At 40.6% G+C, this 21,382-nt stretch overlaps 1 protein-coding gene across 2 annotated transcripts in view; it reads left to right on the forward strand.

Annotated features, from left to right (window-relative positions):
• Positions 1-19,678, forward strand: part of Tmem185a (transmembrane protein 185A) — a 33,128-nt gene extending 13,450 nt beyond the window's left edge. The window contains exons 2-7 of one of the 2 annotated variants that reach the window (XM_027432216.2): positions 1,837-2,013; positions 4,382-4,589; positions 11,920-12,003; positions 16,012-16,188; positions 16,739-16,862; positions 18,077-19,678. In XM_027432216.2, the coding sequence (XP_027288017.1) occupies positions 1,837-2,013; positions 4,382-4,589; positions 11,920-12,003; positions 16,012-16,188; positions 16,739-16,862; positions 18,077-18,321 (1,015 nt within the window). In that variant the 3' untranslated portion in view covers positions 18,322-19,678. The remainder of the gene's footprint in view (positions 1-1,836; positions 2,014-4,381; positions 4,590-11,919; positions 12,004-16,011; positions 16,189-16,738; positions 16,863-18,076) is intronic. The other variant, XM_027432218.2, reaches the window with a different exon arrangement.
• The last annotated feature ends 1,704 nt before the right edge of the window (positions 19,679-21,382 follow it).

A 21,382-nucleotide genomic window follows, 5' to 3' on the forward strand; every position in this document is an offset into this window, starting at 1 on the left:
CTGAGCCATTTCCCCAGCCTGTTCCTGTTTTTACCTTGAGCCTACCTGAAAAATTCAGGATAGCCTCCCTATTTAAAGGTTAGCTGATTAAGAGCCTTAATTCTATCTGAAAGTTTCCTAAAAGGAGAATCTAGATTTGTGTTCTATTGTATAACCAAAGGACAGAAAAACTTGGAACACTATGGAATTAGAATAGGGATATTAGTCCAGGGATGTGGCTTAGTGATTGAGTATTTAACTATCATGTGTGAGGCCCTGGAGTTAGTCCTTGGCACTTTAACAGCAGGGAAGGGTATTATTACCCTATTTTATCTAAGTGAGCCCTATCTAAACATATGAATTCTGAAAAACAAAAAAAATTTCTTTTACTGGTATCCTGAGAAATATGGTAGAAATATAAGTTTAAAAAATCAAATAACGAAGTTTCAGTATGTTGTTGTTGGCTTTGAGATACTGAAACATATGATCTAGGACTGAAGAGACACCTGTAGTATCTGAGGACAGTCCCCAGGTGACAACAAAAAAATAGAAACCTTAGTTGAAGGCTAGAAGTGGAAGTGCTATTTGTGAGATGAGCATGTGTCTGTGTAGATGAGTGTGAAATTTACTCAGCCATTTAAAGTATTTTATATATATTGAAATGTGTGCCATGTGAATATGACAAATGACTGCTCATTTTTTACTTTTGCATGTAGTTTGTTTGTTTTAAAGATTTTTTATTTATACATATGTGTATGTTTTTGTGAATGCATGCTACTAGTGTGCTTATGCCTGTAGAGGCCAGAAGAGGGTGTCAGATCTACTGGAGTTGGAGTAACAGGCAGTTGTGACCCACCTTGTGTCCATGCTGAGAACCAAATTCAGGTCCTCTAGAAAAGCAAGATAAGCCGTCTATCTCACTGCCCCCCTGTATTTTGTCTTTGAGACAGGATTTCATGCTATTTTGCAGGCTGGCTTGGAACTCATTATTTAGCACAAGCTGGCCTGGTGTCACAATGATCCTCCTGCCTCAGCTACCTACATGCTGGGATTACATGTGTGAGCTACCATAGTTGGCTATTTTGATTTTTATTAGCATATTAATGTCCAAAGGGATACCTTTTTGAAAATGGGATCAAATAGTCAGCGACAGAACTTGATCTTATCAACGTTTTCCACTCTCCATGTTATGGTATAACTAGCTCCTTCTGCTTGGAACACTTCGTCATCTAATTTGTTTTTCTGTCTGACAATCCTCCAATTACCTCTGAAGCTCTGTGGTCACCACATCCCTTTTTGCTACTGCCTCAATCAGATCACATACTTTCTTTTCCTAGCTCACATCTCACTTTGGCATACCACCATTTATACAAATATTATACTGTATTTTATTTGCACCTTTCTGTATAGACTTCTATCAGAAATCCCTTGGAAGTAGGAGACTTAATTACTCACTTTTGTTTTCTAATCTCCAACATAATATATCTTCTACATAGAACTTTAAATAAGTGATTGTTGAATTAGTGACTATAAAATGTGTTTTTATTCATTTTTATTTTATGTGTATGAGTGTTTTACCTGCATGTATGTCTGTGTACCCTGTGTGTGCAGGGCCATTCGTGGCCAGAAGAAGAGATTGTATCCCTGGAACTGGAGTTATAGATAGCAGCTAGCTGCCTTTTAAGTACTGGGAACTGAACTTGTGTTTTCTGGAAAAGCAGCCAGTGGTTACTGTTGAACCATCTTTCTAGCCCTGAGTTAGTGACTTTTTATGAGCTGAAAATGTTTCTGTATTTCTCATTTCATTATCAGCTGTCCATTAAAAATGAATTTTTTCATCATTTGCTTTTCTCCTAGTAAATTCCTCATCTATGCCTGTCTGTTGCTGTTCTCTGTGCTACTGGCCCTTCGTTTGGATGGCATCATTCAGTGGAGCTACTGGGCTGTCTTTGCTCCAATATGGTTGTGGAAGTTAATGGTTATTGTTGGAGCATCAGTTGGAACTGGAGTTTGGGCACGGAATCCTCAATATCGGTAATACTGCTTTATAAAACCCACTGGTCTATACCTTGAGAGAACAAACTTTTGGTGGTTCTCACCAGAAATAACATAAGGACAATTTCTTCCTATTCAAAGGTTTATGAGCACTTCAGTCTAGCAAACATTTCTCATCAGTGTTTTAAAAACTTGTATGTTTGTTATGAATTTTCTTATAAAACAGTGTGTTAATTTGGATGGTTTTGTTTCTAGATAGCCCAAAGATGTAACCCCAAAACTCCAAATATAGAAATGTTATACCATAGAAGATTAAGAAGCACAGACACACTCTGTATGACTTCTCTAGTTTTCTTTTAGAACTAGGGTTACCTTTCTCCTATTCTAGTCCTGGGGTGAACTGGTAATGATGTCAAGGAGTGAGCTTGGTCCAAAGGCCATGAGTCTCTCAGATAGGAACTAGGGAATGTGCTAATTGAAAATCAGACTTTAAGAAAGAAGGCAGAATTTTGAGGGTCATTGGAAACAGAGGCAGCCTGGTGTGGCTGGATTCTATGTGAGTCTCTCCATTTCCTTTCTCAGAGAAAAGGGAAGCAAGTGGAGGAAATGGAGAGTGAGGGCCATTATAAATGTCTATCAGGAAGATGAAAACTGCAGCAGTTCATGATAGGACAAAGAGAAAGGGCGACAGAGAGACAAACAGCTGCTCATAGGAAAAATATAGAAGATGGCATCACTTCAGCTTTCAAAATTCTTGATTATCAACTTTTGAAAGTAGCTATGAAAAAAACAGGCAGTGGTAGCACATACCTTTAATCCAAGAACTCAGGAGGCAGAGGCAGGTAGATTTCTGTGAGTTCAAGGCCAGCCTGTTCTACAGAGCTAGTTCCAGGACATCCAGGGCTACACCAAGAAACCCTGTTTCAAAAAACAAAACAAAACAAAACATAAGAAAACAAAACAAAATATGCTGTAGTTTAGACTGTGTAAAATGCATAACCCATAGGTATGTAGGGGACACACTAAGACTCTTAGCCGATGAAGGACGTTCTTGTCTGAATGTTTCTCTTTTTTTAAAGATTAAAATATAATTTTCAAGATTTTAGTTTTATTTTTGAGTTTTGAGACAGGGTTTCACTGTGTAGTCCTTACTGTCCTAGAACCCACTTGTAAACTGGACTGGTCTCGAACTCACAGAGATCCACATGCCTGTGCCTCCCGAGTGCTGGGATTAAAGGCGTGTAACACCACCGCCCCGCTGTTTTTTTGATCTTGTGCCTGTATGAATGTATGCCCCATGTATGAGGGTACCAATGGAAGCCAGAAAAGGGTAATAGATCCCTGGGGTTGTTATAGGTAATTGTGAGCCACCCAATGTGGGTGCTGGGGACTGAACTAAAGTCTTCTGGAAGAATAGCAAGTGCTCCTAACTACTGCACCATCTGTGCAGCCCCCATCTGTGGTTGTATATCTGTCTCTTTTTATGAGAAAAAATTCAGAGATCTAATATTTGTTTCTCAAAAAGAAATTAACTAATTGATACTTAAAAGTTATATGCACCTTTTCTCTGTTTTGATATTTTTCAAGAAAGGAAAGAAACTGTGTTTGCAGCTGGCTAGATCTAAGTTGTGTATAGTAAGTCATTCACCTTTGACCATTAATCAGGAATATGCTAGTGAGTCCTACAGGAATTACCTGTGACCCTCTTTCCCTTTGGCCTAATTTCTAGAATATTTATCACCTATAGGACAAGTATGTCAGGAATGGTTATCTGTATTTCGAATGAAAATTTTAGGCCTTTCAAGTGCATTATAAACATTTTAAATCTTAATTTATTAATAGTTTATATTAATACTTACATACTAATTAAACTTATTTTGAGCCCAACTTTAATTTTTTTTGATTTGTAGATTTTAATTCATTATCATATTGTAATAAAGATTAATAAGAGACTTTTATTTTTATTTCAGTTTTAAATTACCCAAGAAAATTGCATATCTTCTTAAATATAACCTATACTTGCAGATGAAACTAAAGTTATATTTATAGTATTGCATGAAGTAAGATTTGTATTGTTTTTAGTTAAATGAGAAGTGAGGATCATGAGATTTACAAGATGTCAGAAGTTTTTTTTTTTTTTTTAACAACAGAAGTAATTAATAGAATAAACTTGGAAGTAACTTATACTTGAATTTAAAATTATGAACGTAAGTGTTTCTGAATATTTGAAAGACTGTCTGTTAGAGGTAAGTTTAATTTAGCTCTCTACTTTATCTCTTTTGTGGTTTTTCATGTTTACAATTGAAATTTGGAATGTAAATTGAGTTAGTATTTGCTTTTTCCTTGTACTGAGGATTCTGAACTGTGTATTTTTTTCTTCGTTTATTCTTGTTCCATCCCCTTTTAGAGCAGAAGGAGAAACATGTGTGGAGTTTAAAGCCATGTTGATTGCTGTGGGCATTCATTTGCTCCTGCTCATGTTTGAAGTTCTGGTCTGTGACAGAATTGAGAGAGGAAGCCATTTCTGGCTTCTGGTCTTCATGCCATTGTTCTTTGTTTCTCCGGTGTCTGTTGCAGCATGTGTCTGGGGCTTTCGACATGACAGGTCACTAGAGGTGAGATTTGTTTATTTAATCATGTTTTTTAGCTCTAATGTCAGTCTCTTACCCTATTTGAAGAACAGACTAACTTAACTGTAGATTGTCGTTTACAAGGAAAGAGATGCCTTCAGCTTTCTCCTAGCTTCCTGTCTTATAAGCTACTTGTGTCTGTCAGTCTTGTGAAATAACCAATAAGATTGATAGAGAAATAGACACTAAGAGAGAGATTTTAAGGAGTGGATCCACATGGTTGTGGAGCTGGCAAGTATGATACTTATAGAGCAGACAGGTGGGCTGGGGACTCAGCAGTTGACATTCCAGATTGGAGGCTGAATTTCTTCCCTTCCAGGAACCCTCAGACTTTGTAGTTAAAGCCTCCAACTGTTTGGATAAGGGCCACTTTACTGTCACGGCAATACATACTGTAGTATTTAATTAAATAACAGGTACAATAATGCATCCGAATTGATACATAAAATTGAATTGTCTCACTACCTCATCCCCTATGATGTCACTTTTTAACTGCCCTCTAGTCGGCTTGTCCTGATAATGCCCATGTGTTATTTATTCTTTCAGCAAACATTTTTCAAGCATCTATATATGAAAGCCCCTTAGACCCAAAAAGAGGAGATACAGAATTAAATTAAAATACTAAGACTAGTAATAGTACTAGTGAAAACAACTGTAGATGATATTCATAGTATTCTTAATCTGGGCCAAGCATTTGGATGGTCACCTCACAAATAGCAACAACCTAGTGAATATTTACAGCAACCTTGTGAAAGAGGTGCAGTTGTTTTCCTAAGAAGGGTAATTTATTCATGGCCACACATTAAGGAGAAGGGCCAGAATTCCATTTCAGTCAGCCGAAATCCAAAGCCAGAGCATTTAACTACAAAGGATCTGAGGACCCAAAGCAGTGTACTCATAGAGTTAGAGGACAATGGGAATCGGTAGAAATACACCCCCCACACTTTTTATGTGATATTTCATTTTCCATGGTTTTAGTTACTTGTATTCACCTGTGGTCTGAAAATGTGGTATCATAAAATAAGATGTTTGGGAAAATGATCACATGCATGCTATTTTGATTATAGTATTTTGTTAGAGTTGTTCTGTTTAGTGATTATTGTTGTTAACCTCTTACTGTTACTAATTGATAGATTAAACTTTCATCATAGGTATGTGTATATTGGGAATAAAACAATATATAAAATGTTTAGTATTGTCTGCAGTTTCAGACATCACAGGGAATTGTAGAGCATATCCCCCATGAATAAAGTACAGAGTGTGGCTACAAATGTCTTATTTCAACTTGTGCAGATAAAAAGAAAACTTCAGCTGGTCTGGAAAGAACATATAGAATTGGAAGGTAAACCTAAGTGTAGGTTTAAAAGAAAAGTCCCAAGAGAGAGGAGTAGTGATAGAGCTAAATCACAGGGACAGGATCTAGAGTATCAAAAGGACTTGGTCTTGATGGACAGGGAATCTTAGTATTATAGACGTGGTGAAAAGCCATGGAGCAAGTGTGCCTCACAGGGACAGGTACACTGTGGAGGGGGGGGTTACCTTTCTCAGCCCACTTTTACATCCTCTGTAGTTCCTAAAAACCTCCAGAAAATCCAACCACTTCTTTTTTGTATTACTCCCCTCTGGCTGCTTATCAGAGACTGCTGAAAATGTCTCCTGATTGATGGACAAAACCACCATAGGTTTATGGTCTGTAGCTTCAGGCAGACATTGAGTTAACAGGGCCAGCATTCTCAACCTCAAAGAGTACTGATTATGGTTAGGAATGGGGAAAGTTATGTTCTCTTCATGGGTAAAGTACAGGTATAGCTGGGCAGTGGTGAAACACGCCTTTAATCCCACTCGGTAGGCAGAGGCAGGCAGAGTTCTGTGAGTTCGAGGCCAGCCTGGTCTACAGAGTGAGTTCCAAGTTAGCAAAGGCTACACAGAGAGACCCTGTCTCGAGAAACCAAAAAAAAGGAAGGAAAGCACAAATATTCACCCAGTATATTATCTACAAAATATATACAGCACTAAAATTTCATGATAGAGATTGTTAGTATTCAGGCATCTGTACTGGACTGTCCTTGGGGTTCTAACAGGATACATCCTTAGCTGCAGCCACTAAGAGCACCACCTGTGCACATTCACTATGTTTCCTTTTAAAGGGGCCCTGCCCACCTCCCATCCTCTGTCTGTCTGTCTGTCCATCCGTCTGTCCGTCCCTCCCTCCCCGTCTCTGTCTCTCTGTGTCTCTGTGTCTCTTTCTGTGTGCCTCTCTGTCTCTCTGTGTCTGTCTCTCTCTCTCTCTCTGTCTCTCTCTCTCTCTCTGTCTCTCTCTCTCTCTGTCTCTCTCTCTCTCTCTCTCTCTCTCTCTCTCTCTCTCTCTCTCTCTCTCTCTCTCTCCTCGTGTCCCTTTTATGATCCCTTTCCCTAATAAAGTCTCCTCCACTTGAACTCTGTCTCATGGCATCTTTCTCACTTGCACTGTTTTTTTTAAAATTACAACTAAGAAACAAATGTGGTTCTTAGAGTTGAGGTGAGGGAGTCAATATGGAGCAATGGATCTAAGTGGTGCAGACTAGTACCATCAGTCTATACACATGACTTCTAATTTCACAGGGATATTTGAGGCTTTGCCCTTCTTAAAAATCTTCCATGTTCTCCATCTCTCTTTACAGGTCTATCTCCTCCACATTTGTTTTGGAAGTTGGCAACACCTATCCTAGAAACTTTTCTTTTTGTCTCTCTCATTTGAAAGAGAAAAGAGTTGTTACATTTTTTCTTTCTATTCACAGAGCAGCTCTTCTATACTACTCTGTTTCCAATGCCTTATTCATTGTCATATTCCTTTATCTGTACTTACTCAGCTCTATGCCACATTCCCCAGGACCTGGCACAAGTGCCTGAGGCCCAGTGCAATAGGTTCGTTTCAATAATTTATCTTTTCAGACTACTGACCACTGTATGTTAGCTTTTGTATCTCAGTAACCAAAATACCTCAGAGAAACAGTTTTAAAAAGAAAAAATTTAAAATGTGATGAACTAACTAACCCTCCATAAAAACTTTCAAGGTAGTCCAGCATTCAGTCTGCAGAATACATACTGCTAGCAGCTTTTAGTCAGAAGAACTTAGTAAAGTAAGAATTGGAAGCAAAAAGCAGAAGAGAAAGGGTTAAAAAGACTACAATTTGGGTTTTGTAATAGTTACTTTTCTGTTGCTTTGATAGCACCCTGACCAGGACAACTCGTAGAAGAGTTTATTTTAGGTTTACTGTTCACATGGATAAGAATCCATGATGACAGAGGCAGGAGGCATGATAGCAACAGCTGGAAGCTGAGATGTCACATCCTCAAACTCAGTCATGAAACATAGAGAAAAAATCATAAGAAGCCCAAGACTTTAAATCATACCCCCACTGATATCCTTCTTCCAGCAGGATTGCACTTTCTAAACTTACTAAGACAGTACCACAAACCAGGGCCAAAATATTCAAATGTATGAGACTATGAGGGGAATTTCTCATTCAAACTATCTTGGGTGTAAAAAGACATGTGAAGTTGGGGCTAAAAGAAGTATGGCATCTGAGAATATTAGATACATTAAAAAGTCAACTATTTTATGCCATTAACAATAGGAAGGTGTCTCTGAGAGCTTTTCAAGAATTACAGTTTCAGTAAGATTTTCCCTTTTTACAAGAGAGTACCCAGGGTCCTGAGTTTGCACAAGGAAATCTGGAAGTGTTTCCCCATGTTTTTCCATCCACGGACTCAGTGGCTGTTGTAGCCATGGTGTAAGCAGTCACGGACCTTGGTATCATCCTCATGTTGTTGGTTTTACAGGCAGAATGCAGTAGTTATAAGGTCTCAAAGTATTCTACTCTTATTTCAAAAGAAAGCCTGTGGTGTCTGGAAGTGTGTGCCAGTGTCAGAATTCCAAGAAATAGTCCCTTGTAGGACAATGTGCAAAGCTATGAGAGGGAAGCCAAGATTCAGTGGAGACCCCAAGATGTTAGGTATACCAAGAATGTGTAATGTCAGTAAAGGAAAGCTATGGGAATCAAGAATAGAAGTTCTCACAGAGATATAAAGGAAGACCTAGAACCTGCCAGTGAGCTACATGTTGAGAGAGTAGAAGGCAGCATATTCCAGGCATACTAAAGAATAGGGCAAGAAAAACTGGTCAACCAGTAGACCCCAGAGTAACCACGATATTCCTGAAATAAAATAGGAGAGACATGTAGAAGCTAGGGAACAGGAACCTTTGCACAGAGATGACCTGAGCAGGGACTACATCTTCAGCTTTCAAAACTATGCACTGCTGAGAGATGGCTCATCAATTAAAGTACTTGCTGTGAAGGCATGAGGACCTGAGTTTGTTCTGTCTTAGTCAGTGTTCTGTTGCTGTGAAGAGACACCATGGAAGGGAACACTTATAAAGGAAAGCATTTAATTAGGCACTCACTAACAGTTCAGTGCTTAGTCCATTATCATCATGGTGAGGAGTATGGTGGCGTGCAGGCATGATGCTGGAAAAGGAGCTGAGAGCTCTCCATCCAGATCCACAGAGGTGTGGAGAAGACAGACAGATGGACTGGGTCTTGTCAAAACACACACACACACACACACACACACACACACACACACACACACACACACACACAATAAAAAAAGACAAAAAAACAAAACCCTCAAATCCTACCCCACTCCCAATAGCATACTTCCTCCGATAAGGAGTAAGGTCATACCTCACAATCCTTGTAATCCTTTGAAATAGTTCCACTCCCTGGTGACTAAGCATTCAAATATATGAGCCTATGGAGCCTTCTTATTCAAACCTCCGCAGATCCCTAGAATCCATGCAAAAGCCAGGCAGAGCCAAATTCCTGGAATCCCAGTGCAAGGAGGCAGAAACAGGCAGCTCCTGAGGGCCTTCCTGGCCAGCCATTCTAGGCAGTAGGTTAAGTTACAGGCTTTATAAAATATCCTATCTCAAAAAATATAGTAGTGGTGGCACATACCTTTAATCCCAGTACTCAGGAGGCAGAGGCCACGTAGATCTCTGAGGCCAGCCTGTTCTACATAGTGAGTTCCAGGCCAGCCAGGTCAACATAGTGAGACCCTGTCTCCAAATAAAAATTAATGAATTGGGTGGAGAAATTTAATAATTGGGGAAGATACCCAGGTTCAACCTCTGGTCTCCATATGTACCTACATGGGTGAGTCCTGCATATAACCACACACACACACACACACACACACACACCATAAATAATGTCTCATAAATATGCACTGAGGTGCTCTCATCATCCCAGTGAACTCAGTGCACCAGGAAAACTAATACCTGTGTCAAAACTGACCAATACTTGTGTCATGCACGTTCCTAGCTTCAAATGGTTTGTAGTTTTTCCCCTTGTCTTGCACTATATTACCTTTGTTTGTACACCAATATTAAAAGCAGGATTTTTAGCAGTTGTTATGATTAAAAGCTGATATTATTGGAAGATGTGGGTGAAGAGCTGGTAGAGAGTTCTCTAGAGTGAAAATATGTTTATAGACAAGGATGAAGTCTGTCTCCAGATGACATCAGCCTGGGGACCTTTGGCTACAAAGGGTCATCTACCTTCCAAGGACCAGAATTGTGGAATTGGTTTTTGTGGGGTTGGTGAAAAAGTGGGCCAGACTTAGGAAGCCATAATGTTAATGGTGAGTGAGGCCTTCAAGAGAAGGTTGGCTGGGAGAATGGGCAGAATGTGATGACTATGAGAATGCTGAGAACACAGCAGGCCGCTGTGTTGCTTTTCAGTGATGCAAAGGGGAGGGACAGGGTTCAGAAGACAGTGAGCTCAGTTGGGGATCAGTTTAATGGCAGGGGTTTTTAGGAGAACCATGTGGCATCTACACACTGGACCTGTTGCCCAGCAGTATGGCTACTTGCTGGCAGACTAATCACTAAGTAACATGGTAAACCAGGTGGTGTGAGTGAGTGTTTGTGTGTGATTCACTAGTATGCATCTAGTTTGGGGTGCTAGAAGTATAACCATTTAAGGACTGCAAAGGGAGCCCAAGAAGAAATCTCTAGAAGTATAACCATTTAAGGACTGCAAAGGGAGCCCAAGAAGAAATCTCTGAGTATTCACATGATATCAAGACTGTACAATAGGATTCTTGAAACTCAAATAGTAGCAATTGGCCAACCATAAAACATTCTCCAAATAGCCCATTAAGATGCAGGTACAAATATTCTGCCTGTTGGTACTGAGGGCCTTTGTAAAGGCAGTTTCCTTGTGGGATGGGAGTTGTCAGTAGCTTGGAATGGAGGATGAGACAAGTAGGGCCTCGTGTAGCCATTCCTGTCTCACAAAGCTGGACTGCAGTAGAAAAGGGAGTTAGGCTGGGGGTGCTGAATCACAGGAAAAGTTAACTTGTTTGTATTTGGACATTTTGGGTTTAATCAGGAATTGGCAATGTTGTAGGATTCCTACTACTGTGAAGAGGCAGCATAACCATGGCAACTCTTAAATGGAAAACATTTAACTTGGGTGGCCCGCTTATACTTTCAGAGGTTTAATCCATTATCATTCATAGCAGGGAGCATGGCAGCACGCAGGCAGACATGGTGCTGCAGAAACAGCTAAGACTCCTACATCTTACAAACAACAGGAAGTCGACTGTGACACTACTGAGCATAGGAAAGCACAAAGTGACATGCTTCCTCCAACAAGGCTATACCCACTCCTACAAAGCCACACTTCCCAATAGTACCTCTCCCTATGACATTATGGGGGCCAATTACATCCAGACCACCACAGGCAACTAGTTTCTTTTTGGGAAAGGTCAGTAGCATAGTCAGAATTAGATGCAGCACTGAATCTATAAGTGTTGGCTTGAGGTGAGAAAGTCCTCAATGAGTTGGAAAGGAAAGCATGGGATTTAGGGCCGAACCCTGGGTAAGCAGTGAAAAGAAGTGTGAGGGTGGTTATAAGTATAGATGATTATCAGTAGGGACAAAAAAGAGGCTTGAAGGAAATATCCTGCAGATTGCCTTTTCTTTTATTTCTCTTTTCAAAAAAAGGTCATTATCTGCCAATAGCACGCAGATCTTGAACAACAAAATGGCCAAGGCACAAACTGACCATAAGGACGAGACAAAACACCTGTGCACAATTCCCCTAAGCATGATACTACCGTGGTTTTCTGTTGGCAAAAGATCAGTAGCAGCACAGTAGTATTAATGTTTTACCATATTGTAATTTGCATTGCCTACTATTGTGCTGAACAAATAACCACTGTGTTAAATGCAACTTGTTTAACTGCTTCTTTTCTTCATTTTTAGCTAGAAATCCTGTGTTCGGTCAACATTCTCCAGTTTATATTCATTGCCTTAAGACTGGACAAAATCATCCACTGGCCCTGGCTTGTACGTAGCTTTTTAAACCCTCAAACAAACATTTTATTATAAAAGTAATTAATATCTATTGCAGGAGACTTGTAAAAAAACAAGCAAGTATGAGCAGCAGCCTAATAATCACACATAATATGAACACTGGGAACTAACATAGTAGGTTTTATTTATTCCCTTGTACATAAGCTGTTGAGGTTATTCTGTGTGTAAGATTTTGTATCCTGCTCTTGTGTTTTAGTACAGGGTAAGCTTTTGCTCACATCAATATATGTCATTGTAAACAGAACATTTAAGGCTTCATTGATTCATAAGTTGCATTTATTAACCATCACCTTGTTTCTAGATGTTTCACTTGCCACTAGTATTTGTGATTTCAAAATGTTCCCATGTGTATTCATAAGTTTTCTAAATTTTTAGCTGATACCCTAGTTATATTTGTTTATGGGGAACAGTCATATCATCCATTGTATATTTATAATATGTAATAATTAAATCAGTTTTATTACACTCTTACCTCAGACATTTATCATTTATTTGTGCAAGGAATGTTCAAAATGCTAATATATTTTAGCTGTTTTGAACCATTTAATTATAATCAACCATAGTTATCCTGCTGTTCTGTAAACATTACAAGATTTTTTGTTTGGTTTTTCGAGACAGGGTTTCTCTGTATTGCTTTGGAGCCTGCCCTAGAACTCGCTCTGTAGAGCAGGCTGGCCTCGAACTCACAGAGATCCACCTGCCTCTGCCCCCAGAGTGCTGGGGTTAAAGGCGTTAGCCACCAACACCTGGCAACATTACCAGATTTTTTTTTATCTCAAACCTCTGGTGTATTTTTTGGGTACAATAATCCTTGTTTAGTATTTTATTGTTTTCTTAGAAAGTATTCTAGAAAAGGCATTACTGAGTTATAAGACAGAAACTTTGAAAACAATTTTAAAAAATTCTTTGAGATTTTCTTATTTTGATGTATATGACAATTTCCCTGAATGTATGTCAGTGTACTATATACCTTTAGTGGCTGGGGATGCCAGAAGAGAGGGCATAAAATTCCCTGAGACTGAAGCTGCAGATGGTTATGATGTGTCATGTGGGTGCTGAGAATGGAACCCATGTCCACTGCAAGACCAGCAAGCACTCTAATCCACTAAACCATCTTTCTAACCTGAAGACTGAAAGTTTTTAACAGATTGACTTTCTATTAGTGTGTTTAGTTAGTGTAGAAAATAATGGGATTAATTTTGATATTTTCATGTGTGTATATCATTCATTGTTGTTTGCCTAAATTTGCCCTCATTACCCTCTCTTGTTCTCCCATCCTGCTAGCTCTTTCTCATCTGAAACAGACACCTTCTACTTTCATGTCACATATAAATTTTTAAATCTAAGTACCACACATAAGAGAAAACATATATTTGTCTTTCTTTTACCATGTATTACCTTCTCTTGTCCCTTACTTCCCAAAATATTCCCATTTTACTTTCATGGCATGGCATGTCATTCATTCATTCATTCATTCATTCATTCATTCATTCATTCAGACACACACACATCCATACACATACTTTGTAAAAATATGAGGCTGGATTGATGGTTCACTATTCCAGGGGATCTGATACCCTCTTCTGGACCTCCATGGACACTGCATAAACATGGTACACAGACATACATGAAGGTAAAACACCCCTACACATAAAATTAAACTAAATCTTTTCAAAAAGAAAAATGTAGGTGGGTGGGAACTCTGAGATTATATATATATATATATATATATATATATATATATATATATATATACACACACACATTTTATAGCCTTCCAACTTGCTTTTCAGAAAACCTGTGCTTTTTAAGTAAGTCATCCTTTAAACCATGACTTCAATTGATGGTTGGTTAAAAGTGACTGAGTTGGTGGAGAAGTTAAGGTACAATGATAAGTTGTAAAAGCTATACACTAGAGAATACAGTATGGTTTCAAGTAGTAATTTAGAAAAGAAGATTGGGCAGTGGTTGTAGCTCATTTGGTAGAGTGTTTGCCTAACATGCACAAAGCCCTGGGTTCAATTCCCATTACTGAATAAGCCAGGCCAGGTGGCACATATTAATACTAACACTTGGGAGGTATAGACAGGAGGATCAGAAGTTCAAGGTCAGCCTTGCTACATGAGACTGTTATCTCAAGGGGTTATACCAGTGTTTTAAATTTTGGATGAATTTTGTTTTCTTTGGTGCTTAATGTATATTTGGAGAGAGACAGAGAGGAGAGAGAGAGAGAGAGAGAGAGAGAGAGAGAGAGAGAGAGAGAGAGAGAGAGAGAGAGAGAGAGTCTGTGTGTGTGTGTGTGTGTGTGTGCATGTTTGTGCATGTGTGCGTGTCCACATCCATGTTTGTGTTAAGAAATAAAAGTATCTTGAATACTTTCCACAATTAAGTAGAGAGATCCTGACCCTTAACCCTGTAGAGATCCAAATTGATAAAGCAGTCTGACAACATATATCTTATAATTGGTGAGAGAGCAAATGAAGCTGCTAAAGTCACTGTGTACTCATGAAAGGAGTGCCAATAAATTAACACCATGACAGATGTGCTTTAGAAGAGCTATTGGAAGCTATACATAAACAGACTTTGTAGCAAAAACTGTAATCAAGAAGTCCAAGCTACTCAAGAGGCCTAAAAGTCATGGAACAACTCAAATCACAGGTCTAAGATAAAATGTCAAAATTATAGCACTGTTGGAAGAAAAGGTAGGGGAAAATATTTGAAGCCTGCAATTAAATGAAGCATTGTTTATAAATGGCAGCAATAGTATAATCTATAAGACAAAATTATAAATTTAGACTTCTTAAAATAAAAGGAAAAGACAGGTTATTGGCTGAGGAAACCATTTTGCAGGTACATGTCAAGACTTTGACTTCTGACAAATATTCAAAGGACTCAATGAAAAACTAAAGACTTCCTCCTGTGCACACCCCCCCCCCACACACACACACATACACATAGGTGATTGGGAGAAGGAGTGACTGTGATGTTGAGTAACTCCAGGGGAAACTAAAAGTGATTCTGAGTGAATGAGTATGTGAGAGGCTAAATGAGAGAGAGGAAGTGTGCAAGTGAATGTGACAGTGGGGATGTGTGCGGAAGTGTGATGGAGATTTGACAGGATGAGAATGGAACAGTGAGGAGGAATTCGTATGTTGAGTAGGTAGACAGAGTGAGAGACTGAGTGAGTGTGAGAGATTATTTGAGGAATGGTATATGTGAGTGAGTGGCACAAGTGGGCACGTAAATAATGAGAAAGTATGAAGACGTGAGTGTGTGACTGAGAGCAAGGGAGTGTGAACGAGTGTGTGAGAGGAAGTAATGCGGAAGAGACAGTGCTGTGCCTGTGAAGGAAGAAGCAATGACAGTGCTGTGGCATATATGCATGAGTGACAATGAGTGAGAGTGAAAGAGAGCAAATGCAGAGGGGGGTATGTGCGGAAGTATGAGTGAGCATGATGGAGTGAATGACTGGGGGATGAAGGAATGAGCAGGTGTGCATGCGTGGTTGAGTAAGTGAACATATTAGTGACAGAGTTAGAGAGCCAGAGCCTGAGAATGTGGGAATAAGTGACTGAGAGTGAGCAAGTGGCAGTAACCGAAAGTGAAGGGGCGTGGGAGTCATTGAGAGAAGGGAGCATGGGGATGACTGAGAGGCAGGGAGCATCAGAGTGAGTAAATGGTGAAATGGGTGACGTGAGAGTGAGGGAATGTGTTAAGAAAAAAAACTTAAAATATGCTGAGTTGGAGGTCCTGATGAAAGGTTGTCACCTGAAGGGAAGAAGGCCAAATGACAACATTTCCAGGATGAAACTCCCATGGTGAATGTGATGTTTCCTATGCTATCTCCATTTTAGTCCTGGGCAGGACTGTCTGTAGTCATGCTTCCCCTTGACTATCTGAACAGAGCCAACAAAGTGATAATGGTAGCCACCAGAGGCTGCAGGGAAGCTCTGAAGACATTGTGTTTCTATTCCTCCACAGGTTGTGTGTGTCCCTCTGTGGATCCTCATGTCCTTCTTGTGCCTGGTGGTCCTCTATTACATCGTCTGGTCTGTTCTGTTCCTGCGCTCTATGGATGTGATTGCAGAACAACGCAGGACACATATAACTATGGCACTAAGCTGGATGACCATTGTTGTGCCTCTTCTTACTTTTGAGGTAAGCTTTTTACAGGAAGCCTCTGTGCTCCCACACCCCACCCCTATCTGGGATGCATCTGGCATAGCTATGTAGGTACACTGCTCTCCTTGTGGGAGCAGAAAGTCCAGAGGGAGTTTAGGATGAATAGAATGTGCTTGTGTAATTCACAGACAGCAGTACATCTGTAGCTACAAGGCATCTGCCAATGCCCAGCTTCTCCTTTCTAAAAGTGAGGGGTGGGCATCCTGGTTTTGTTTTGAGTTTGGTGGGGAATTCTAGACTAGATATTATTGACTCCTTTGAACAAACCCTGGGAGGAGTTTCTCATAAAACTCTTGGCAATGGGAATCTTTCAGATAGGTGGACTTTTGTTTGGCCCTGGGAAGGACGCAAAATCTCCCATGGTCCTTCTTCCTGGATAAATGGTTTATTGCTATTACCTGTGGTAGCCTCCCTCTTCTCAGATATGACACAGGTGATACAGGAAGGAATTTCAATAGGGACAGCTACAGACTTGGTCCGTTTTCCAGTGATACATCAATACCACCTTGACTTTGTCTTTGTCTAGATCCTGCTTGTTCACAAATTGGATGGCCACAATGCTTTCTCCTGTATTCCAATATTTGTTCCCCTGTGGCTCTCATTGATTACACTGATGGCAACAACATTTGGACAGAAAGGAGGAAACCACTGTACGTCCATACACTAAGAAACTCTGTGTGTGTGTGTGTGTGTGTGTGTGTGTGTGTGTGTGTGTGTGCCTGTGTGTGTACCTGTGTGTGAGCTCTGTGTATGTGCTGTGCTTTATGAAAAGATGAATCTCAGGACCCCACTTTAGAAGTTGTTGTGGGTACTTTAAAGATGAGGAAGGGGAATGGTGCTCCATAGGAAGAGCATGCTATCACATTTACTTTGGGATGCTAGTCTGTGTTACACCTCATTCCCAGGGCACACTATGAGTGGACAAGTGGAGGTAGGACCAAACATGGCAGGTATCTGAGTTCCCAGTCTATGTTCCTTAAAAATGTGTTCTAGATCCTTTCTGGATCCATGAAAAACCACCTCTCCCAACAAAATACCAAGTCACCCCAGGTCCCTTTCTACCTTTTCTGCTCAATGGAATAGAATCTTTTCCATTACATGGAGCTAGGCTACTTTTGGAGGTGGTCTTTGCACTTTGGAGGTGATCTTTGAGGAAGGTACCATCCTCATAAGGCTGTAAGCTCTACACTGTGTGACCCAGAGGATTACCAATCTGACAGACTTGGAAGGGGGAAGCCTAAAGTGTAGTGCAAGCTGGGCTGTGTTTTGTATCCTGGGAGAGCCAGCACCAAGCTGACAGTCCCCTATGAAACAGAGAGAGCACACCCCAATGACCTCCTTTGAGGGATTCCTATGAGCTCAGACTCTACTCTGGCTAATTCTTTCTTATGTTTACTCAGATTTCAAATGGTTACAGGAATACTTTGCTTAAATATTACTGTCACCAAATAGTTTAACGTGGGTCTAGAAGATTAGAAGAAGGTGGCATGGTCTAGGTTTTGCCAGTATTTGAGAATTGCTATCATAGTAGCTCTGCAACAGTAGCTTCCTTCTGAGTCGATGACTGGAGATGTAAAACTGCACTACCTCACCATTTTTCAACCATGAGCTCTGATTGGAGGCTGGAGAATCACTTCCCAGCAGGGACCTTGGGGTGCTGCCACCACTGGCCTGGGGTTCCACTTGGAGAATTTTGGAGCTGGAGTTCTAAATTCCTCTGCTTATTGGGCAATTAGATCCTGGCCAGCCTTCACTTCTGAGGAAACTGAGTGAAGTGATACATAATGTCAGTAAAACTCATTGTTCAGGACCAAAATGTGACTTTAAAACCCAGTATTTGAAAGGAAAAATTCTTATTTTTCAGGGTGGTTTGGTATTCGAAAAGATTTCTGCCAGTTTCTGCTTGAAATATTCCCATTTTTGAGAGAATATGGAAACATTTCATATGATCTCCACCATGAAGATAATGAGGAAACAGAAGAAACTCCCATTCCAGAACCTCCTAAAATTGCACCCATGTTTCGCAAGAAGGCCAGGGTGGTCATCACCCAAAGCCCTGGCAAATATGTTCTCCCTCCACCCAAATTAAATATTGAAATGCCAGACTAAAGCGCACCACCAGGGCTGGAGTGTGAGTCCACTGAAACACATACTCCTACTTCCCTTGTCCCCGACCCAGGCCTGGAACTGTGGACCTCCATCTGAAACCTCATTTGCATCCAGTGCCAACCAGCCACTCATAACAGAACATAGGTGGCCAGAACTAAGGATATCTACCAGTGTGGATGCCAGTAACACATCAGAGAAGAGCCCACTTCTTTCTGTATGGGTACTTGAAGTGTGTTCTCCTTCCTGTGGTACCCACCCAGGGATGACTTCTGCCTAGGCCTGCAGAAAGTACATCTGTGGTCTTGGCAGATTTTCTAGTGCTAAATTCCTATAAAAGTATTGGAAGATGTGGTTCTTATGGGACCACTTCCATTTGTGGCTCAACTGTATTGCTATAGGTAGCCAGTGGGGACTGTAAGTAGGTCTGGACACACCTGTTGTGTTCAGATACAGTCCAGCCGTGCTTTCCCTGTCCCTGCTGTACAGAAATTTCGCTTTAGACAGAATGACAGCAGGTTTGCAGGGCTTTATCAGTGAGCCCTTCCAATGGCATGATTACATGCCTGTATAGTATTTATACAGCTATTTTAGCATTGTAATATACAGTGTCAAATCCTAGTTCTGTACAGCATATTCTCTGTTAAAGTATTTTTTTACAAGTTTGTGCTGGAGATGGATGGGTTAAGCCATGGTAAAAGTCGATGGCTCAAATGTTTTAACCCAGACAGATGCCCCACCTTTACTTACCATGATGACCAACACCCTGGAGTTCCTTCCCTTACATAGTTGCTGCTCCTTCTAGCACAGCTAAAAGTGAGGAAAGGTCTGTGCTTTTCCAACATGAAAGGGGAGAATCAACTTAAAATTCCAAGAAGTGCCCCCTTGAGACCAGGGCACTGGTTGCTAAGGTTGGTCAGAAACAGCCAGGCATTTCTGTCAAAGTCCAGAAATGTCTGCCCACCAGCAAGAAAAATTATACATATAGATGCCATCATCTGTCAGCAGTTTCTCCAGGTTCTGCTGGTATAGCCATCCCAAAACCCATCACACAAAACAATAACCTTTAGTCTAAATCAAATGATTCATTTCCCAATGGAAGTAAAGGGAGCATTGATCTTCCTGATCAGGAGGTGCAATGGATTTTCATGGTCACCTGATCAATGTCTTCAGTAACACATAATTGAAGTCCACTATGACCCTGATCCTACCCATGGCTCAGGCCTCCAGCAAGCCTGTTCTGTTTCAGGAGAAAGGGGGAACAGGGTGTAGTATTTTTTGATTGGTCTGTTAAAAATGTGGTTAATTCCACTATTTTTGCTCCTGTAGTTGTTCAATAAAATGGTTCATTTTACATGTGTACTGTGTGTACTTCACTTTGTAGAGAAACTGGAATTATTCTTAACCTCTGTGAAGAACATCCTCTGGCTGCCACAGGCAAGTAAAGGAGGCAGGCAGGGTGAGCATCGTTTACTGAGTCGCTTCTAGCAGCAGTAGAAGGTATATAAAGGGAAAGACACTTGCCATCCATCCATAGTGGCTACCTGTTGGCCTTCTGCCATTGTGAAAGACTTGGAGGCCTTCTAGACTGTTCCTAGGGTTTTAAAATGTACCTGCAATTGCAGTGCACAGTTTTGTCTAGCTTTCTTAGCTGTCTCTGCAGTTCAAGGGGAATTTTACTGGCTGGTCTTTCAGGTCATGTTTGACAGCAACTGACGGGAAAATCAAGCAGTTGCTATTGGTGAGAGATACCCTACATGTAGCCAGAGATCATGCATGAATTCTTTCTTGAGCTCCCTGTGTTTCAGAAAAAAACCTTAAGTTGAAGCAGTAGCTGAGACTCAACTGCCAGGTGCTTTGCTCCTGTTTTATGCACAATCAGTTCTCTTCTCCCTGTGGGGAAATTAAGAGATTTGTGCTATTATTGCTTAAGCCTACTACTCCCAAAGGCCTGGTACTCTGGGGTCACTGTGTCTCCATTGTGGAGAATTTATTTATTCATGGAAGTGGGGGTGGTGTCTGGAGATAGATAGTCCTTTTGGGAGGACAATGGGCTATCAAAGCTGCTTTGAGTAGACGTCTCTGCTCATCTCTCAGCACCACACACTGAATGAATGGTTGTGCAGATCAAATGCAGATACAAAACCCAATCTACATCTTTTTTGATATGTTTCCTGGTCAAGGGAATTGAAGTTATCTGTGAAGGCCAGCTGCCATAACTGCAAAGACCCAGTAGTAGTCTATCCCTAGGAGGGACACATATGCAGGCTAAAGAGATACAGGCCACCATCTACTTTTCTACGGGCTGTGACACATTAGATGGCTGATGCTCGTGCATCTGTCATTTGTCTCCTGCCCAACAACATGACCAGCTGTTTAAAGAGTTTTTGGAAGATTTTATGCCACCCCCTATTTTGTGTGATGTTTAAAAAGAAGCACATAACTGTAGCTCCATCACTATTCACCATCCTTGAATTAACTGTTTTGACAAGCATCAGTGTGCAAGGACATGTGGTCTATGATTTCTGACCAGAAGCCTTGTATTGCTTAGCCATTACATTCCTATGATATGGCAGACTTGAAGAGTGTTAAGACAAGGTGGCATTCCGTGGCTTGTGCTTAAAGTTTGGCATGTCACATTTATGGTGATATATTGTTTATGATTAAAGCCACTGGACATCAAAATAGCAAAGCAGCCAGACTAGTTAGCCATAAAAGCCAAGCAGTAGTGGCACTCACCTTTAAATCTCAGGACTCAGGAGACAAAAGCAGATGGATCTCTCGGAGTTCAAGGCCACCCAGGGATACATGAGATTGAAATCACTCTAAAAGAGTAACAGAGATTGTGTCTTTAATCCCAGGATTCATGAGAGGCATTTAAGACAGGAACAGGTTCTCAGAGCTGGAATTCTGAGATTCATTCTCCAGCCACAATGAGAATAGGAAGGCACTGGATTCTCCAGCCACACTGAGGAGAGGCAACAGACTGAGGCTTGGTAAGAGTTCGTGAAGACAGGATCAGCCCTTTCAGCCTGAGGTAGAGGTAAGAGCTAGTGGCTTGGCT

This window comes from Cricetulus griseus, chromosome X (assembly GCF_003668045.3).
Source record: "Cricetulus griseus strain 17A/GY chromosome X, alternate assembly CriGri-PICRH-1.0, whole genome shotgun sequence".
NCBI classification, from domain to species: Eukaryota; Metazoa; Chordata; class Mammalia; order Rodentia; family Cricetidae; genus Cricetulus; species Cricetulus griseus.